This window comes from Corythoichthys intestinalis, chromosome 22 (assembly GCF_030265065.1).
Source record: "Corythoichthys intestinalis isolate RoL2023-P3 chromosome 22, ASM3026506v1, whole genome shotgun sequence".
NCBI lineage: Eukaryota > Metazoa > Chordata > Actinopteri > Syngnathiformes > Syngnathidae > Corythoichthys > Corythoichthys intestinalis.
In genome coordinates, this window is record NC_080416.1 from 11,047,735 (window position 1) to 11,068,901 (window position 21,167).

Below are 21,167 nucleotides of genomic sequence, written 5' to 3' on the forward strand. Positions count from 1 at the left end.
AGTGAAGCGCTTTAATTAAGTAGTTGACTTGAAATGAATAATTTAAAAATCTAGCATCTGCAACACTTCCTGAATCATGAAACATGGGAACAAATGGAGAAAAGCTGTGTAATGTCCAAAGTAGTTTATTAAGTGGTTTGCTTTTATATTGGTGATAGCTATCAATATGTAGTAAATACGGCTGCCAGGATGAATGACTAATCGACAACTAACTAAATTATCAAATAAACAACTATTTTTGATAGTCGATTAATCGGTTAGGACATTTTTGGCCAAACCTTTGTCCAAATCCTTTTTTGTGTGTGTGCCTCTTAATAGGTAATACATTAATCCCTCGTTTTTCGTCCCAGCGAATTCTGGATTATGAGGATTTGCCATGGGAAAGGCCAAATCGGCCTCTGCTGGGCATTCTAGTAATAGGGACCAGAACCCGCAGCGATAAGTGAAAAACTGCGAAGTAGGGCCCCACACCCCAAAAAAAAATATTTTTTTTGTGTGTGTGTGTGTGTTCAATGTATTTATTCAGATTTAGCATTGGAAAGAGATACATATAAGACATGTTTTTAACCCCCCCCCCCCCCCCCCCCAAAGTATAATGTAAAATTATAATTTAAAAAAAAAAAAAACTGTATATTTTAATAAATGGTTTTTAAGCACTTCAAATGTTATGATTATTAGTTATTAAGTTTTAAACATGTTACTGTCCCACCGCATTATTTTTTAACAAGAACAAAGTATGAAAATGCTTGTTTTTATCAAAAGCTTCATTCAAATCTACTCCGTCTCCTCACTTACACACAATGAGTTGCCACACCAACTGTTTAACAAAATTAAACGATGATTGACACATGTGTTGATTTGATGCTTAGGCTTCCAGGGATCTGTGGCAAGATCAAATGTCTATCAACGATTGAACTTTAATAAGCAACTCCAGTGTATTGCCTGAACAACAAAGGGAGGGTGGGTGGGAAGGAGACAACGCGATCGGCTCGGGACAGCTCATTTTTATGTATATATATATATATTTTTTTTTTTTTTAATTGGGGAAAAAAAAATCCGCAATGGACTGAAGGCGCGAAGTTCGAAGCACAAAGAAACGAAGGATCACTGTACAGTGATTTTCCCGGTTTTGCACAATCGAAAATCCGCAGAGGCGCAGCTTAAGGAAAAAAATGTTTTTTTTTTTTCCAAAGTATAATTTTAAGAGAAAAGAAAAAATATCTATATATAATTTTATAAATGGTTTTTAAGCACTGCAAATGTAATAATTATGATATACTGTACATCAGGGGTCTCCAACCCAGTCCTCAAGGCCCACTGTGGGTCCTGGTTTTTGTTCCAGCCGATCCAGCAGAGGCAGTTGAGCCAATGAGGCTTCTGCTAAAACAAGCCACACCTGACTGCAATCAACTGATTGCACTTGTAAAACACCAGATTGGGGAAAAAGTGTTGTCATCTTGTTTGGTAGGAATGAAATCCTGCACCCACAGTGGGCCTTTGTGGAATAGGTTGGGGACCCCTGCTGTACATTACAGAAAACTGATTTTGTACATATATGCATGCATATATCTTAATATTTTTAAATAAAATGCTATATTAGTTATACTTGTTATACTTTGTACACACATCCAGCAATTGATGTTCATTCCAGAAGGAATTCCAGAAATACACATTTTCAACAGCTAATCTTAATTGCAATTAGTCTCGCAATCGATCAATGTGGTCAAACTTGATTTTAACATGAAACCGAAGCTTGGAACTAGAGTTGTCCGATCGATAATATCGGCCATTAAAGCATTTCAGATAACGTCCGAAAATATCGGTATTGGTTATATGACTATGTTATGAATAAATTAGTGAGTTATAAATAGATATGATATGAGTTATAAATTAATCTTGATGCCTGCAGCCTTTGTGCATGGGCTGGTCACAGCAGCTGTGCTTAGAATGACCTTTAGAAGTCTCCATACGGAGATGCTTGGGATTTGTTAACTGAGAGAAAGACCCTAATCACTAATGGTGCACAAATAAAATCACCAATAAATTACAAATAATTCATTTTAAACTCATCACATAAAACTCCCGCATCACCAGAAAGAAATAGTCACGAAAAAAAGTAATAAAACACATACAGGGGTTGGACAAAATAATGGAAACACCTAACACTTTGGCAACATAATTGTTAAAGAATGGCATGACGAACATTCTAATGAAGTTAAGCATCTTGTATGGCCGGCACAATCCCCAGTCCTCAATATTATTGAGCATTTATGGTCAGTTTTAGAGATTTAATTAAGACTTTGATTACCACCGCCATCGTCTCTAAAAGAGTTAGAGGGTATTCTGACTGAAGAATGGCTTAAAATTCCTTTGGAAACAATTCACAAGGTGTATGAATCAATACCTCGGCAAATTGGTGCTGTAATTCCCACAAAAGGCGGACGTACACTATATCAGTTTTTTATAATTTTTTTAGGTGTTTCCATTTTTTGTCCTAACCGTGTAATTATAATCACATTCTGTCCAAAAATATAACAAAATGCATCCAGGGAATTTTCAATGCATTGGCGTGTCCAATGATTGCTGGTCTGTATTTCTAATGCTTTGGCCGCCCCTAGTGGTTCTTTGCGCTAACTAGTGTAAACATGATTTATTGTGAATTATTCATTTTATTTAATTATGGACATTTTGGCTCATTTTTATATTGGACATTATTTGGGCACTTTTTTATAACTTCAGTTGAGTTTGTTCTCTTATTTTTCACGGAATATTTATGTTATGTGAAGAACCTTGAAGTTGTTACATTTATCATTATTTAAGCATCCAGTGGGCCAACACAATGTAATTAGCATTTAGCAATAATATGTTAGGTCCACAAAAGAATATATCGGTATCTGTTTGATATTGCTATCAGATTTTTGGGTTGGACAACATTGGGATATCGGTTAAAATGTCATTATCGGACAACTCTGCTTGTAACATATTTACTTGATTCAAATACACACAAACACAAATAAGACTATAAAAGATAAACTGCCGTTGACGGTGATAGACGTTCAATGCATTTTTGCTAGGAGAGACGACAACTATCATTCGCTGCCAGCCTATCCCAGTCAAAACGGATTGAACGTCTATCGTCGTCAACGGCACTGAAACATAATCATTCTGAATATGTTGGAATTTTTGGAATGTTGAAAAAAAAAAAAGCAGTTCTTACTATTCATTAATTTGCCTTCGGGCTGTTTTTGGAATCCACCATGCTAAAGACAAGAATGCACCTTGACAGTAGAAGGTTAAATACCGATAAGCTCTTGTATCAAAGTGACCTGGCAGAATAGCACACTTAACTCAAAAATAAAGTTCTGCTCCTTAACACTCGGAAAAAAGATTTCAAAGCTTCACACATCATTCAAGAGTCCTAAAATAAACCTGAATGATTTTCGCCTTCAGTCAAAAACATCCTTAAAATGCAACCGTGTTCCCACAGGGGTCTTGTTTAAATCAGATTAGGAGATTAGGATCATTTATGCAGATGACTTTATAAAGCAGATTTAGCAGAAGGAGAAGATTCTTCTGCAGGAGCGTCGCAGTGAAAGACTGCTGCCTGCTAGCAATCGTGAGTATCCTAAAGATTATTCCTGGACTTTTAAACTCTTGCATTGACAGGATTGGCTTATTTTCTAGAAAATGCCGGTCATAAATGTAGAAGATCTGACCGACAAAGACAAAGCTTTGATGGAAGTGAACCAACTTAAGACTGAAGTGAAACTTCAGCGGTGGATGGTGCGTTTTTTTTTCCTTGAATTTAATATTTCATGTTGCGATTTAAGACTTTTTTTTTTTTTAAGCGGAATAAATCATGTCTGCTCGTGTTCCCTTTAGACATCAAAATGCTGCGAGGAGATCAAGGACTACATTCAGGCCGGAGTGGATGAGGACACTCTTGTCAAGGGCATTTCAGAGGAGAAGAACCCCTTTAAGGAAAAAGGTGGTTGCGTCCTTTGTTAGACTGAACATGAAGAGTTCTTCATATCTACGATTAGACGCCAAGGACATTTTCTTGCCCTCACAAAATGGATTTGCAGACTGAGAAACTAGAAGGGCAGAAGAAGTGACACAACTTCCTTGTAAATGACATTCCCCGGCTTTGACAGAATTATAGATTTTTTTTTTTCATAAGCGAATATCTGACAGTTACCCTCCAATAAATATGCTTCTTAATAACTGAACTTGACTCGATAAATCATTTATAAGCAGTATTATAGTGGAACATTTTGCAGAACCTTATCCACTGACGTCAATATACGCTCAATCAGGGGCGGATCTAGAAAAATATAGTATGGCAAGAGCTGGGGCAGAAACTTTTTGAGGGTGGCAAAAAAATTTTTGATGCGTTCTTTGGACAATGGTATGATATAATGCGACAATTCGATTTAAAGGCCTTTGATTGATTTAATACGAATTGATGAAGACATTTAACAAAATCTGTTCCAATTTAGCGAAAGCAATAACAAATCAGTTTTGGTGTGCATGACAGTTTTGTTAATGGAAAATAAGTATATTTACAAAACGAAATACCGAAAATAGAATCATTTTGCATTTTAATTGAATTACGTTCAAATGTGTCTAACAAATCGATATATTGATCCACATGGATTAGTTGTTACACCCCAACTGTCTACATATGGTTGATGTGTACACATACTGAATCAGTTTGCTAAGAAATCATATGTAGATATTTACAAACTAATATAGAAAAGTTTAAACATACAATCTACCGTATTGGACCGAATATAAGACTGCCCTGATTATAAGACGACCCCCCTTTTTCAAGACTCAAATTTGAAAAAAGACTTTTTGAATACCAAATTAATTTGTATACAGAAAATAATTACAGTACATTTGAAACAAATGATTATAACAATATATTTGAGAGAAAAAGTATGTTATTTTGCCTCATTCAAATCTTAATATCTGAACATTTAAATGTGTAAACTAAAGCGCAATCACATTAGGCTTCTCACATATGGCTTCTGGTTTTTGAAATGTAAATAAACCAAGCTATTGTGATAAAACAACAAAATTGCAATAACTGCATTAACCATCAAAGTGAGGTCTAACTGTAACTGTAGTCTTGAAACGAATCTGAATAAGGAAAAACATTGCAATAAAATAATGCAAACTGGTTAAACTTGAGAGTAGCTGAGATTTGTCATGACAGAACATTACTCCTCAAGTTCAGCATTCGTTTCAATGATATCTGGCGCCATCTAGCGTCGTGAATGGGTATAATGTCTAGACCCCGAATATAAGACAACTCCCACTTTTTCAGTCTTATTTCAATGCAAAAAACACCGTCTTATATTCGGGCCAATCCGGTATTTCATATGTTATTATAAGGATCCTTACTGACTCCATTATTTAATTGATGGCAGTAAAGGTCAAATTTAAGTTTTCAACAGTACCGATTAGGAGACAACTTGAGTTGCAAGCCATCTTATAGGGTGGCAGTTGCCCCGCTTGCCACCCTGGTGAATCCACCACTGCGTCCAATCTTTCTCGACTAAGATAGTCAAAATGGATTGGATGTCTACCACCGTCAGTAACATCAAATGAGTTAATCTTTTAAACGTAATTTTTTTTTGTTGATTGGACCCAAGTAAATATGTTACAATCTTTGTTTTGAAGTAAATAGATGGTTAAATTAGATTAATCTACAAGTATTACTATCTTAAACTTGAATTATGGTGATCAATTGCAGAAAAAGTGCATTTGATACTGGATGCTTCTGTAATAAATGTCACTGGATAGATGTAAAAAATGTATGGCAGCAAAATGCATCAATTAAATTTTAAATTAAAAATAATAGAGATTAAATCATAAGCATTACAAATGTCTTTATTTTTGTCTATTTAATATGAATTTTCAAAAATGTATATTTCGATTCGCCTGTCATGAACTCGTTCTGCGCATGCGCACCTGAACCAAAACAACAATGGCACTTCGCTGTGTATCTGTTTGTTTAAGCCCGCTAGCTAGCGTCCGTCCTTTCTACAAATGTTTGTCCTTTAGCGTCCGCTCGTTTGCAGACCACGCATCGTCCAAAAAAGTAGATAGCAGCCCTCCAGAGCTTTTGGTTGACCATGTTCTCTACACTCCGGAACACTTTGCGTTGAAGGAATCCCTCAAAAAGGTAAGATTTGTCGCTAATACTATTAGCAAGCTTTTAGCGTTGTGGAAAGTAAAGTGTTGTTTTTTGGGACACGTTTTATGTCCTTGACATAACAATAGTGTCCACCATTGCAGCAGAGCTGCAAAAGTGGGTGAAAGGTCCTTGTGCAATCGCTTTATAAATAAACATTCGCAGTCACAACATTAGGAACATCTGCACAATCAAAGTCCATGTATAAAAGCGTAATCTTTTTTTTACATTGTGTATATAGGTTTACGCAGAACAAAGTTTTAACATGCTCTTAAAAAATAATGAGAGTTGTGATTTTTGCAGATTGAAGTAGAGGTTGGTTGGAACCGCTGGGTACCTTGCAATACGATTTGTGATATATGGCTCACGATAATGATGAACTCACAATATGGCGATACAACAATAATGGATACTCAGGGCAGGAAATCAGTATACATTATTCCACAATAGAACTGTTATAAATAGAAAAAATATTTTAAGTCGTTGACGGCCATCCACGTCCAATCCATTTTGACAGGGAGGGTTGGCAGTGATCATTCACTGCCGGTGGCTGATGGTTGACAGCAATTGACGCCAAATCCATTTTGATAGTAAGAGTCTGAAGTATGCCTGCACAATACAATATATCGTTTGAATATCGCCATCGCGATATGTGCATGCGCAATAGTCCTACTGCAGGACGTGCAATTGTTTTATTTTATTTATTTGAACACGTAAACTTTTGTTTTACTACATAAAAGCTGCAAGTGTGCAGAGAGATGGCCTCCTGGATCCCTTTTATAAAAATCAATCTTCATAATTCACAGATGCATCCACTTTTTTCCCCCCAAAGTATAAAACTTTTATCTAAATATATATATACATTTTAAGCAATGGTTTTTAAGCACTTCAAATGAAATGTCGCGATAACAAATTTTAGTGGGCGAGAAATTATCTCATATCTGCAATACTTTTTTGCCCCCCCCCCCACACACACACACACACACTTCAACAACAACAAAGAAAAATAGAGTAAGTAGCAGTAAAAAAAAAAAAATTGGGCTTCAATAAGTATCAAACAACATGAAACAGAGGTTAAATGGTCTCATTTCTTCAGCAATATACAAACATGAAAATCTCTCACCTGTCGGCGAAATTCTCCGTTTGGAGGTCAAAACGGGTGACCTACGAGAATTGTGTAGATCCGAGGAGAAAATTTTTAGGGGGGATGGGGGGTTCGGGTGATTTTTTTTAATGTCGGACACTTTGTATGCAAGTGGGGAAAGCGGCACAAAGCCAAAAAAGCGCACCAAAGAGGCCAAGACATTGACTTATTTCAACGAAACAAAGGAGGGTACACTGTTGTGTCCCGTCTCTTCAATGCCAAGCTTGGCTGCACGTCGGCCGTGAATGAACACTTAAAGCGCCGTCACCCACCTGTAATTTTGGAAGACGACAGGAGACAATTACAAACTGGCAGATTGTAAGTCGATCTAACTAACTAAAGACATGTTTTATTGAAGTTGCTAAGCTTGTCCCGATATGCAATGAGTCCATTTATTGCATGGTAAATAAAAACGAGGGGGGTCATTTTCACGGCTGCGTTTTATCGTCGCGTGCGTGCGTGTACACGTGCGTGTTGATGGCATGTGAGACTCCAGTTCTTTTCCCAGATGTTTATTGGTGATCAACACGCCATAGAATTAAAGTTCAGACATATAAAATAAGGAAACTCATCGATATTAAACACTGTATATGTTAGCATTGCTACATTGAGGCTAATGGGGAAAAAAGACAACCTACTTTAGCCTGCTATAAAACATTGGCAGTCTTCTCCAAAACGCAAACTTGCGGTTAAAAGGTGACACTTCAAACATGAAAAATCGCTGGTTAACAGCATTTGCAAATGAAAAAAAGGGGGGAAAATTGATTACTGACACCACATACAATGACAAAAAGAGCTTTTTTTGTGGGGTGTAAAGCTTACTGTTAGCAGTTTAGCGAACGGACTTCGGGTGAACATTTCAAAATAAAATGTTCATCATATAAATAACGATTTCTGGAGTTAATCCCTCAGAATTCAGAGTCTAAACTAAGAATAGCTTTAAAATGACACCCTTTATGAAAAATCTGATTGGCAATAATTATAATACTATTATATAATATTAATGCTAGATTTTTTATTTTTTTTTATTGTTTTCAATCATTTTGGAAAGGCAAAGTCAGTGTTCTAAATCTGTTTACATTCCATTCTTTTGCACTAGTTAATGCTATCAGCAAATGAATTCATTGTTTATTTGTGATTTATTGTTGTTATTTACGTGTTTATTTGTACTTTAATAAAGAATTTAAGTGTTCCAAATAAGCGTCATCAAAAATTTAATTGCTAAATTAGTAAAAAAAAAAAAAAAAGTGAGAAAAGAATTCTTACCTTAGTTGTCGGCTGACTAATCGGGAGAAAATCAGTCTTTTGGGACAGCCCTAGTTGTACAGTGTACCGGAACATATTTCCTCCACACCCTTCTCACCTTTTTAACCCCACACCCATTTTCATGCCTGAATATAGTGGACTACACTTTCTGCGAGGGAACGCCATTTTGTGCGGTCTCATTTGTATTTCTCACATCAAGCGAACACCTCTGTAATTGTCAGTTGATGTGACGAGGAAGGCTCCGCTTGTTGTGATGCAGTTGTCTTACCAAGCAGTGAAAACTAGAGAGGGTGATAGTGTTTCGAATGAGCATGTAGATTTGTTGTTTTGGCCCTTAAATACATTTTGCTGACTGGTTCATCCTTTTTGTTGCCTCCCCATTTTCATTTGGTTTAAAATCAAAATATTATATATATATTATAATTGGTGTTTGGCTTGGAAATCAGGATTTTCCGTCTTCCTCACTCTGCTCGCTCATTACTGTGTGCTGACAGTGTACTCGGCCCCGCCTCCCTCCATTAAATGATGGTTACTCAAACTCAAATGTATTAAACAAACATACCCAGAAGTCAATAAAAAAGAGTGAGTCCTCGTCGCATCATATTGCATAGTTGGTAACAAGGAGGCCGAACTTTTAACAGCACGTCCGTTGCACATTTATCGCATGTGCATGCAAGGTGATAAATCGCAGCAGGAAAATTATAGCCTTCATTTTTATTTATCGTGCGATAAATGGAATATCGCGACAGGCTTTGTAATAATCAGGATAAGTTTTAAACATGTTGCTGTCCCACCGTATTATTTTTAAACAAGAATAAAGTGGAAAAATGCTTGTCTTCATTGAGTGAGTCCACTCAAATCCACTCAAGCTGCTCACTTACACACAATGAGTTGCCACAGCAACTGTTTAACAAGCTGAACGATGGATGACGTATGCGGCGCTTTGAAGTTTCGGCTTTCAAGCATCTCTGGCAAGATCAAACCTTAATGTCTGTCAATCATCGTTAACTTTAATAAACAACTCCGGTGCACTGCCTGACCAGGAAAAGCAGCGGGAGGGAGAATGAGACTACGTGATCGGATCGGGACAGCTCACCTGTATTTATTCATTTTTTATTTTGTGATTAGGGGGGTCCGCGATGGACTGAGGGCGTGAAGTTTGAAGTGCGAAGTAGCGAGGGATCACTGTAGTAACTTGCTAGTTTTCTTTTATTAAAAAGTGACATCTTTTTTAAATATATCAACATATTGTCAACCCCTAGATTGAAACAAAAAGGGCGTCATGATTATTTAATGAATCTAAATTATTTCTAAATCCTAATGTATCAATGAAATATGGTTGATATGGAGTAATACTGTTTTGTCACTGATTTGGACCCCTGTCAACCGGGCCCCTATAGCTCAGTGTGATTTCCTTAGTTGTCTGCAGCGTTGCGATGTCTCGACATGGTGGAGAAACGCTTTTTGGGAAGCGCAGCAATCAGCTGGAGTTGGGTCACTGGGTTTACACTCAGCTCAGGAGGGATTATGGCCTACATTCATCTTTATTTATTTATTTTAACAGCAACGCTTCATGTTTCTCAGCAGCCGCTTGGAAACATGCAAGTCTGGGTGCCTGCAAAGGTTTTCTATTGGGTTGAGGTCAGGGGACTTTCTCCACCAGGCAAGAAGCTTCAGACTAATAGACAATGTTCATTTTCTGTCTTTTCCAGTCAAATAATTAAATTAAGTATGAGCAAATGTATTAATACTAGGGCTGCAGCTATCGAATATTTGAGTAATCGAGTAATCGACTGAAAATTCTATCGATTAATCGAGTAATCGGATAAAACAAATATATTTTTAGGTGAAGAGCAATTATAGATATACATGAGAAAACAAGACATTTTATCATTTTCAGTCAATCAATGTCTTTATTTTTGATGTATATTGTTAAAAACAGCCAACAATTGCATCTCAGATGTAACTAGAATTTTAAAAAATGACTAATTCACTGTTTTCACTCAAAAAACCTTTAGATCTTATTTTTAAAAAGTATATATATATATATATATATATATAAACACACCTAAAAATGCCTTTACGCTTGATAACACACATCACTAAAAAGTTAGGATTTTTTCCCACGTTTTTCAATTAAATATCTATTTGTGTCAAGCCATTTTTAAGTTCTAGTTAAGTTTTAAGTTAGTCTAAACTGTAAGTCCTGTTAGGATTTTGAGTTTTTGCACTGTTCAAAATAAATGTATGATACAGGCTGTATTGGAGGACATTAGGGACTAGTGCTACTTGGTGTTTTATCCAGCAATGACTACTGAGCTAAAATTGATAGTTAGCATTATTGAGTTTTTATTTGACACCCTCATCACTCCACAACGCTATGTTATGTTAAAGCCTGTATGAAAGACACGTTAGCCACGCATCGAAAGCGGTCTTAATTAATTGAAACCTAGCCCTCCGCAGTGCTAACGTAAGGTGAGCTAGTAGTGACAGTAACGTTAATCTTATATATTAGCGCTTAGCGCTCTTTATTAGCGCTTAGCGCTCTACTGCTTTAAGATGGCGGCTGTTTGCTAACGCTGCCCAGACGCGGCCTAGTCTTTCACTGTGCATCTAGTTCAACATACATGTGATCTCTATGAGACGCACCAGATGCTACCTGTTACCAATGTAGCATTGTGCGGGCTAGTATTTAGCAACGTCGGCGTCGTTTGTGGCGGCTGTCGGCTGCGGTAAGTTTTTTTTTTTTTTTCCCCTTCTTCCTCTCCGCACGTGACAGCGCGTTGTCCCGCATTAAAAGTAGTCCTAGCAAAACGTGATGCTTAGAGCTGTCAAAATAAACGATTACTCGAGGTGAATAAAATTACTCGGATCAGTTTTTAAACTCGAGTTACTCGAGTTGCTCGAGTATTCGTTTCAGCTCTAATTAATACCCCAACTGGCAGATTTTTAAAGCTACAGTTTCTTTTACAGCACTGACCAATCCTCGTTTACAGGTTGCAGCAATACTAAACATTGCATGAGTCCAACCAACAGGCATCAGTTAATGTATCTTTAAGCACATAGTATATGATTGTAAGACATGAGTGCATACAAATATGGATTTTTCAATGTTTTGTCATGGGTTCAGCTTCCCTCGTGAACAAAATCATGACTTAAAAAAAAAAAAAAAAAAAACTATGACTTTGAACTCAGGTTATATATGTTCCATTTTTTATTTATGTTCTCATTCCCCAGTTGCCCACCTAAATCAATGTGGTGTTAGTGTATCTTCACCTTAAATGTATAATGAGGCAACAGAAGATTTTTAGACTGTCCGTGGGACTCTTGAGTTTAGTGAAGCTGCCCATCAGATATTGCAGCTGGATGTGCACAAAATTTCACAACTTTCCTTGTTTTGTAAGACTGGGAAGGCGTGTAAAATATTGGCAGGATATCCTATAAAGGATCACATTGCGCACATGAGGGTTCGACTTGAGCTACGTATCTTTTTTTAATCCATTTTTCTTCAGTCTTGTAGTTAAAAAAAATAAAATGCCTTAAGTCTATTTTAAAAAAGCAGACAGACATTTGTAGATAAGACGGTCAAAAATAACAACAGCAACCCAATTTAGAGCAGACAGCAGAAATGTTGCGGTAAATGGAGGGAAGCATTCTGTGTGACTAAACCTTCAAAGGATGCCAGGAGGTTGAAAATAAACTAGCACGGGGAATATGGCGAGGGTAGAAATGTAAAAAGGAAACGCGGAACAATATGCTGTTAGGCTGGGAAAAGGAACTCCAGGCAACGTGGTTTATTAAAAGAATCCTCGGGAGTTTATGAAAGATGCTACTGTATAAGAATTGAGTCATAGGAAATCCCTCGGTGTGTATTAAAGGTCAGATTTGCTCCGTGCCGACATTTCCAAGACACGTGCTTGTTTGTGACACAAACAATCCACACTGGTAGTGAATGATCATGTTTCAGCGCCATTGACGGTTACTGATGTCCAATCCCAGTTCATTCATGGATTAGCAGTTTTGGAAAAGTTCATTTTCTACATGAACTAGTTCAAATTGCAGTTCACTAATAATTGTGCTAGCTATTATTGACAGAGTCGATACATAGAACTGCAGACAGCAATTATTTTATCCAGTTAAACACTGAAACTGTGTCAGATTCATCTTAATATTAATTTCATATCTGCGTCGGTACTGTACTGGGCCAGTGTTCTGTCAGATTTTGTACCCGATCAGAAATTGCAACTTTGCGGTTCTGCACATGCGCGTGACGTTCCAACTAGGCATGTGCCAGTTACCGGTTTCAAGATATACCGCAGTATAAAAACATCACCGTTTCAAAACTAGTAAAATTTTCCGTCATACCTTAGTTACGGAATGAGCCATTTTTTTAGGTCCCAAAAATGTAGCGAGAAATCCGTGGCTTGGTGCAGCAGTGCTCGCCCATAACCTTTTAACGCGAAATTTTTCCATTAATTTCCTTTTTTTTTCACGTTTCAAAGTGCGTGCATGGTGCTATGTTATATAATAATTACCTTGAATCCTTGACCAAATCACTCTTGAGACACTCCTGCCTGCTTGTATGCAGTAAAACTTTCGTCCTGTTTCCACCTTAATCCGGCATTGGAATGCAGCGTGTGTTTGAGTATATCGCAGTGAAAGCTTTCGCGACACTCTGCCTGCCCCCATACGGGAAGCCGTGGCGCAAAGTCTGTAGGAGCTGATTCGTCAACTGATAGTGAAGTCTGTGGTTGATATAAGTAAATTTGAAAAAAATAATGAAATAATTGCAATTAATCGATTCCTCGATTAATCGTGATTGATTTAACTGATTGGCCACCATTGACGGCGATAGATGGTCCATTTATTTTAACTGTTCAAGTGGATTGGAACTCTGTCGTCGTCAATGGCAGTGAATTATTACTCTTGCAGTACTGACATTTACTGCTGATGGGAATCATCAAATAAACCCTAACCAATAACACGAGATAAATAGGCGCTTGTAATATGAAGGATTATGAACAGCGCTTCCTCCTTTATTATTCTTTCATTAAGCCGTTAAGGCAAGTCGGCACTTGTGAAAGTGTAACCTTGAAAAACTCGCCCTCACAAACAAACCGCTCGTGAGAGCAGACAGTAAAACGCTAGCGGTGGCCGCCGTTATTCCGCCGTTAAGTCATCCGTGTTCAAAGTTCAGATCCTCAGGAGGGAAAGGGAGGGACACGAATTGGCTGGAAACGCAAAGAAAGATACGGGACGTTTGGGAGGGATGCTGCGTGTTTTCACAAAAGGTTATTGTGGACTATTTGTGTAACATACCAGGACGCGCTCACATCAGACTGATGTGCAAAGACGGGGTCAAAAACATTGCCTTATCAAGCTGTGCCAAAATGGCAGCCAGACAAAAAAACACAACAGTAACCTTTTTTTAAATTTTTTTAGTTTTATTTTTTTATGGAGATCGGATCGTTCAGGGTTCCACAATGATATAACTTTTTTTTTTTTTTTAACTCAAGACAAAACCTTGTAACAGATTTGAGTTCAATTAGCTATCGCCATCAATAACAGCCAATGCTGATTTTGGCACCTAAAAATTATATTACCGGTAATCCAATTTATGGCTTCACAAACGATTATTTTGATAGTCAACTAGCCACAATTATTTTTACAATTGATCAACTAATCAGCTCGTGTATAAATCATGTAAATCACATGATATTTATTGTTATGTTACTTTGGGCTTAACATGTTTCCAAAGATTCCAAAGATTGTACTATATGAATACTTTTTAACAATGCAATTTATCATGTTTGGTATCAAATTTACTGTTAATGGACTAAAATGAAATTTTTTTTTAGCTTAACTAAGTCTTCTAAACAATGAATGGATGATAAAGATTAGAGTTGTTCGATAATAATTTTTAACCAATATCCCGATATTGCCCAAGTCCAAAAATCTGATACAGATATCAAACCAATAACGATATGTGCAGTCGTGGACTTAACATAATTATGGCTAATTGTATTGTGATGCCCCACTGAATGCTTTAATAATGCTAATGTTAGAGGCAGACCGATATATCGCCCGGCCGATATTTGGAAATTTGACGTACTGTATATCGGTATTGGCCTTTCGGTCGGTCTTTTAATCCGACCGGTCGTTATGAAAAAGTCAATTTAAAACTAGGAATAGGGAGGAGGGATCGTCCCATTTTTTAGAGGATCGCAATAAGATTAAAATGATCCCGTTTTTAATTTTAAAAACTATGTTTGTTATTCTGCTTCATGCTCGTACAGCCTCACTCTCCCTCCTGCTGCTTTCCTTGGTCAGCAGTGCAGTGCAAGTTGTGCTTGTAAAAGTTAACAATGATTGACAGGCGTTGAAGCACTACCTTCAAAGACTGATTGTGTCATCATTTGGCTTGTTAAACACTAGTGCGCTGTGGCAACTCATCGTGTGTGTGTGCGCGGCTGTTCTCAGCAGTGAGCGGATCTGACTGGACTCACTCAATGAAGTATTTAGTAAAGACAAGCATTTTTCTACGTTATTCTTGTTTTAAAATTATTCGCATTATGAAGGCACAGTGGGACAATAACGTGCTGAAAACTTCAATAAACATGCTTTCGGCATTTCAATGATGTTCAGTGTTTGCATCATTCAATTTTTTTATGCCAATTTTTACACTTTTACTGCAAATGAATATCGGCTCTTAAAATCGGTTATCGGCCCCTCTAACTACTATTAATTGATATCGGTCCTGAAAAACTCATATCGGTCGATCTCTAGATAATGCTCACTTAACAAATCCCATGCATCGTACGTAGTTTGTACATATATTATGGTCAATAAGCATAACTGCTGTGCTAAGCTGTGACCAGCCCTTGTACAAAGGCAGAAGGTAGAAGGGTTCTGCATTCACTTTGAAGGCAACATGCATATTGACCTTAAACCTGTGTCGATATTATCTGATATCATTTTCAAATTATAGGCCGATATTATCGGCTTACATGGTAATATCAAAGAACTCTAATAAAAAGTTTTAAATTTATTTGATGATTGGTTATTAATTAGCCGATTAATCATGGCAGCCCTAATCCAGTGATTAAAAAAAAAAATGGTAATAATAATACAAACAATACATTCACAAATAGAGACATTGCACTGTACAATTTCACACTGACCACATTGAACATTTGGATTCTGAGTAGCCACGGAAATAGTTCTTTCGAACATCACAATAGGTCGCTCATTTCTAAGCTCTTATCCAGCTGCTGACCACTTCCCGATTCCTAGCATGAGTCATGTTGCCAAAGTTTACTGGCGTCCAAACTTTAAAAACCAATTGCCCACCTGCTCTTTACTCTTGTAGGACCTCGTTTCCTGACTCACACAACCGGCTCTTCCAATAACGCGATGAATCATGATGCCACTTTGCTACAATAGCGTGATTGCTCTCCAGGTTGAAGAATATTATGCAAAATTCTGTTGAATAATCAGAATCCATTGATTCATTCTCCTGTGTGAGTCAATTGTTTGACATAATTATACAAGCTAACACGATTCTGCTAGGTTTGACCTTTCGCGTGTTGACCTGTGGATGAGAAAATACTGTACCTCCACCCACTTCCTACTATACACCCTGAACGATTGTCATGTTTACCATACTTGTATCTATCTAAATGCCTTTCCTACATCATCTCTCACCTTCTTTTTATAGCATTTGTTTTACACTTCAATGTTTCGGGTTGGGATTTGCGCCAAAACACACGTCTGCTTCCAGCCGAGCCATTTAAAACAAATCTATAAGAGGGAATACCCTGTATGCTATCACTGTATTCATCACCTGCAACGGTATAGATTCGCCATGTAATGCATTTTCCCAGGCTGCTCACTATTCATTGTTCTGTAATGCATTTGGTAGCTGTCTGCTAGAAATAGATTACATAGACTTTCAGGGTGTATGTGTATACCACACAGCAGGAAACGTATGTATTTACGTGATGCCATTGAATGTCATTTTCTGAGTGTAATGGAGATTCTCGTGCAGCCATTTGCATGTCAATAAATGAGTTACCATGCTGGATATTCACATAAATAAACAGTTTCTTGTTTCCTATAGATTATTGACCAGGAGATCAACCCGTATGTGGATCAGTGGGAGGCAGAGGGGAAGTTTCCAGCCCATAAAATCTTCAAGATTCTCGGGAACGCTGGTTTTCTTGGAGTCACCAAGCCAGTTGGTGAGATGTAAAGGTTAACACAATAATTATTGATTCCAGATTATCATTATGCCTTTGCATAGCATACATTGGCTACATCAGTGCTTCTCAATTATTTTCTGTTATGCCCCCCCCCCCCCAGGAAGACGTAAACGTTCCGCGCCCACACTCTCTACCGCCACAGTAAATATACTGTAGTATCATTTGTATACAAAATTCTTATTATTATAAGTACACCTCTGCATAACATTTTCTTTTTAATATTAAAGAAAGAAGTAATATAGATCAACTTACAATAAAGTGTAAAGAAAAAAAACCACATCCATACTGTAAAAATACAATCAAGATACATTTTTGACCATTTGAGACTGAAAATTTAAATTTAATAAAATCAATACACAATAATAAATTGAAATTGATTAGCAACATTAACTCACAAGGGCAATATGCAAAAAATAAAATAAAAAATAAAAAAAAAATGAATAGAACAAAAACGACAATGTTATTGGACAGAGGGGCCGTTTTGTTCGTGCTGCAGGCTGTATCAGCTCCTTTCTTATGGTGTGGGGTTATTTTGCACTGAGCAATTTGGTATGCCACCTTTAATGATGCTGACAGTGCTCGCTGGGTTACTGATGTAACACTGACAAAGCGGGAGGATTGTTGGCAATATTCGGCACATTTTCGCTGAAAAAAATTATTCCTGCTGTCCACTGCGAACATTTTCAAACAAAGTAAAAAGACTGGTCTTTCCCCTCTCCCACTAAAAGTCAAAGCCAAATGCTACATATGCTTCTTCATATTTCTTTGTCTTAGCTTTTCATATCTCCAGTGCTCTTTGCTGTGTGCTCATGTTTGGTTCAAAGATATTGCGCATATGCTGAAAATGAGAGCGGCACTGCCACGCACTGAGTGGATATGCAATTACACTCTATTCTAGTACGGCAAAAAAGTATGTTCACCAAGGTCACACGCGCCACCCCCAGCATCACTCCGCCCCAATATTTGAGAAGTACTGGGCTACATTAACATGCAGATAATGTTTGAGTTGAGAGCAATATTCTGGATTTTTTAGGACATTTCGGATTATTTGTTTACTCGTAGAGTTGTCTGATATTATTGGCTAGCCGATAATATCGACATCAGTTTTCCATTATCGGTTTTGGCCCAATATGAATGTTGCCATTAAAGTGAATTAGGGCTGCAGCTATCGATTATTTTAGTAGTCGATTAATCGTTGAACTAGCTAGTTCGAATAATCGAGTAATCGGAAAAGGAACATGAAAAATTAAAATACCTGAGCTGAGCCTCAAACGGTATTAAAAATAAATGGGGATCTATGTACAACAAAAGAACAATTGGCTAACTTACATGGCAAAAGTCCGCTAGCTTAAATGCTATAAAATGCTAACGTTTTTTTTCCCAATGCTCTTAACAAATGGTTTGGACTCATATTACCACAAAAAAACAGCTAAATATACATATAAACTAAATTAAGAATGCATGGAAAAACAATATCCCATAGAAAAACTTAGCTTACGTTGGTCTTAACAGGGAGCAGTTGGATTCAGTCACGTGAACTAAGGCAGACCAGAGGGAAATGTATCCACCCTAATCAATAAACTAAATCTAAACACTTTCAGAATAAAACATTACAACGCCACTTTAATTAAACGAATACTCGAGGCAACAAAATTTAATTCGAATATTTTTTTCTAATCGAATACTCGAGTTAATCGATTAATCGTTGCAGCACTAAAGTGAATGTAGAAGCCTTCTGCCTTTTGTGCAAGGGCTGGTCACAGCTTAGCACAGCAGTTATGCTTATTGACCATTAGATGTCTCCAAAATAAGATGCTTGGGGTTTGTTATGTGAGCAGACCATTTGCATTCATTATGCAAAAATTAAACAATCAATAAATGATTGAAAAATAATGAATATGCCAAGTCCACGACAGTATCTATCAATATCAGGTTTATGGAGTTGGACAACATCAGTTATATCGGTTATCAGTTAAAAAGTCATTATCGGACAATTTTATTTATATGTTGAACCCTTTACACTTCAAGCATTTTTTTTTGTGAAATTAGAGGTTGATTATAACTAAAATAAAAAAATATTTAAACATGCTTTGTTGCACATCTTTTTATTTCTAAGTCCTCAAAGGATTATGTTATGAAATTCAGATTTTTACATTTTTGAAAGTGTTATAACCAGCTAAAGTTGAAGAATTTATCATGCCAAATATGGAAAATCACGCACATTGCTTGACTACTGATAAACTATAAATTTCAGTAAGATTTTGAGTCGACAACTGATCATAAAAATGTAAAATCTTAGCTTTAATTTGACATTTTGCTCATCGAGGTTGAGTAAATGAGCACGGAATAATTTACATTGCAAAAATTGCGCTTTTTGACAATATTTTTTAAACAGTAAACATTATTTTCATGAAACATGAAAAATAACAATAATATAAAAATTTTCTATTCATTTCAATAAAAGTTCATCTTTTACATCTGGGATGGGTTTCTTCATGATAAGTGGCTATATTTTTTCATTTTATTACCTTCTTGGAGGGGATCAATGCCACTGTTGATCAAATCCTCTTCCTCCGAATCCATGTCCTCTTTCTCTGGGGACTCGTCTTCAGACTCTGCATAGTTCACTGCTTCTATTACACTGCTAAGGACTGGATGCCCTTCTACTGGTGTTCTACACCTCTTCTGCCCCTGCCTTGTTGTTGTGATGCCATTTTGTCGATGTAATCGTGAATGGAGCATGTGCGCATGCTAACACGATAGCGGCTTTACCAAATATTTCACTGTAAAAAAAGACATATCCGAATATTTTTACAATAATTTAGGTAATGAAATTGTTTACATGGCCTCACATAGCAAGCAATTGATTACTCTGTTAGCTCCTTTGACTTCAGCCCGTAGAAATAGTGACAATTAGCAATTAATCAACCCTTAAAGTGATCTTTTCTGAATCTAAAGCACCTCTGTCTGGCTCAAGTTTGCCTCAATTAGTTCTTGTCACAAGTAATCAATAATTTGATCTTTTTATTTTAGAAGATGATTTGTAGCTGAAAAAAAAAAACTTAGAAGGCAAGTGTCAGTGTATATGTTAAGTGTGCGTATAAATATTCCAAAAGCACGATTAATCCACCCTTGTCAAGGCAGTAGCAAATTTTGACAAGCTTGTTTAGACATGTTTGACAGTGAATTTCAAAACGCATCTAAACCAGTCCAGCTGCTTCTCAAACCGTAAGACACAGCTCGTATTTGTTGTGCTTGGCTCTGCTGCGACATTTTCTCACATTTTATTTAGCAAGAATCATGTAGTCGTAATTATTAACAACGATTACTCATTGGCGCCTCAATCCCAATGACGTCTGTGATTTGAATCACTTCTCATCTCCGTGATTAATGTGCATCATATCTAGGAATTGAAAAGAAGCCAACATACCATTAAGTACAAACATTTTACCCAGATGAATTTGTTGCTTCACTTCATCATAACATGAACAGTTTACGCAGTTGTAGGGAGGTAGATTTCAGTAGGTGTGTGTAGGTCAAGGAAGAGGGCGGGCGAGGGAATTAAAATGTGCTGAGCACACACACCGCCAGCATTAGTTGACAGGATTAGAGAGCGACGACCTGAGGGACGACTGTGCAAAGACTCAATTCAATTATCTGCCCGCAAAGAGTCTTTGCAATGTGTCGTGTGACAAGATGGCGAGATATTTATGTATTGACTATTCGTACAAATACAGGCAAGAGTCACCATATTGACTCATTGGCGGCAATTGACGCCGATTGACGTCCAATCCGTTTCGAATGGGAGAAGCTGACAGCGATTATTATCGGCGTTGCTGGCAGCCAATGAGGCCATCTTTTTTTATTTTATTTATTCCCGTTGTTTTGACTATAGTGAGTCTGTTACAATCCTTGGTTTGAAGTGGGGTAATCTATTCCTAGATTAATCTTGATTCATTGAGATTAATTGCTACCTGGTTTCCTCTGTGATAAACACTGAAACATGACAATTACAATGGTATGAAAAAGTATCTGAACGTTTTGGAATTTCTCACATTTCTGCATAAAATCACCATCAAATGTAATCTGATATTTGTTAAAATCACACAGATGAAAGAACAGTGTCTGCTTTAACTAAAACCACCCAAACATTTATAGGTTTTCGTATTCTAATGAGGATAGTATGCAAACAATGACAGAATGGTGAAAAATAAGTAAGTGAACCATCACATTAAATATTTTGTGGCCCTTCTTTGGCAGCAATAACTTCAACCAAAAGCTTCCTGTAGCTGCA

General features: G+C 37.0%; 2 protein-coding genes across 3 annotated transcripts in view; both read left to right on the forward strand.

The window, feature by feature from the left end:
• Positions 1 to 3,544: 3,544 nt before the first annotated feature.
• Positions 3,545 to 4,240, forward strand: gngt1 (guanine nucleotide binding protein (G protein), gamma transducing activity polypeptide 1; the record flags this gene model as incomplete). The annotated part of the gene is made up of 3 exons (XM_057828198.1): positions 3,545 to 3,616; positions 3,685 to 3,783; positions 3,883 to 4,240. Coding segments are annotated over 3 exons (297 nt in total), but the record flags the coding sequence as incomplete, so codon positions are not given.
• Positions 4,241 to 5,979: 1,739 nt separating this feature from the next.
• zgc:85777 (uncharacterized protein LOC405871 homolog) overlaps positions 5,980 to 21,167 on the forward strand; it is a 35,177-nt gene continuing 19,989 nt past the window's right edge. Inside the window, exons 1-2 of one of the 2 annotated variants that reach the window (XM_057828193.1) lie at positions 5,980 to 6,193; positions 16,732 to 16,852. In XM_057828193.1, coding sequence (XP_057684176.1) covers positions 5,996 to 6,193; positions 16,732 to 16,852 — 319 coding nt within the window. In that variant the 5' untranslated portion in view covers positions 5,980 to 5,995. Of the gene's footprint in view, positions 6,194 to 16,731; positions 16,866 to 21,167 lie in introns of both variants that reach the window. The other variant, XM_057828194.1, reaches the window with a different exon arrangement.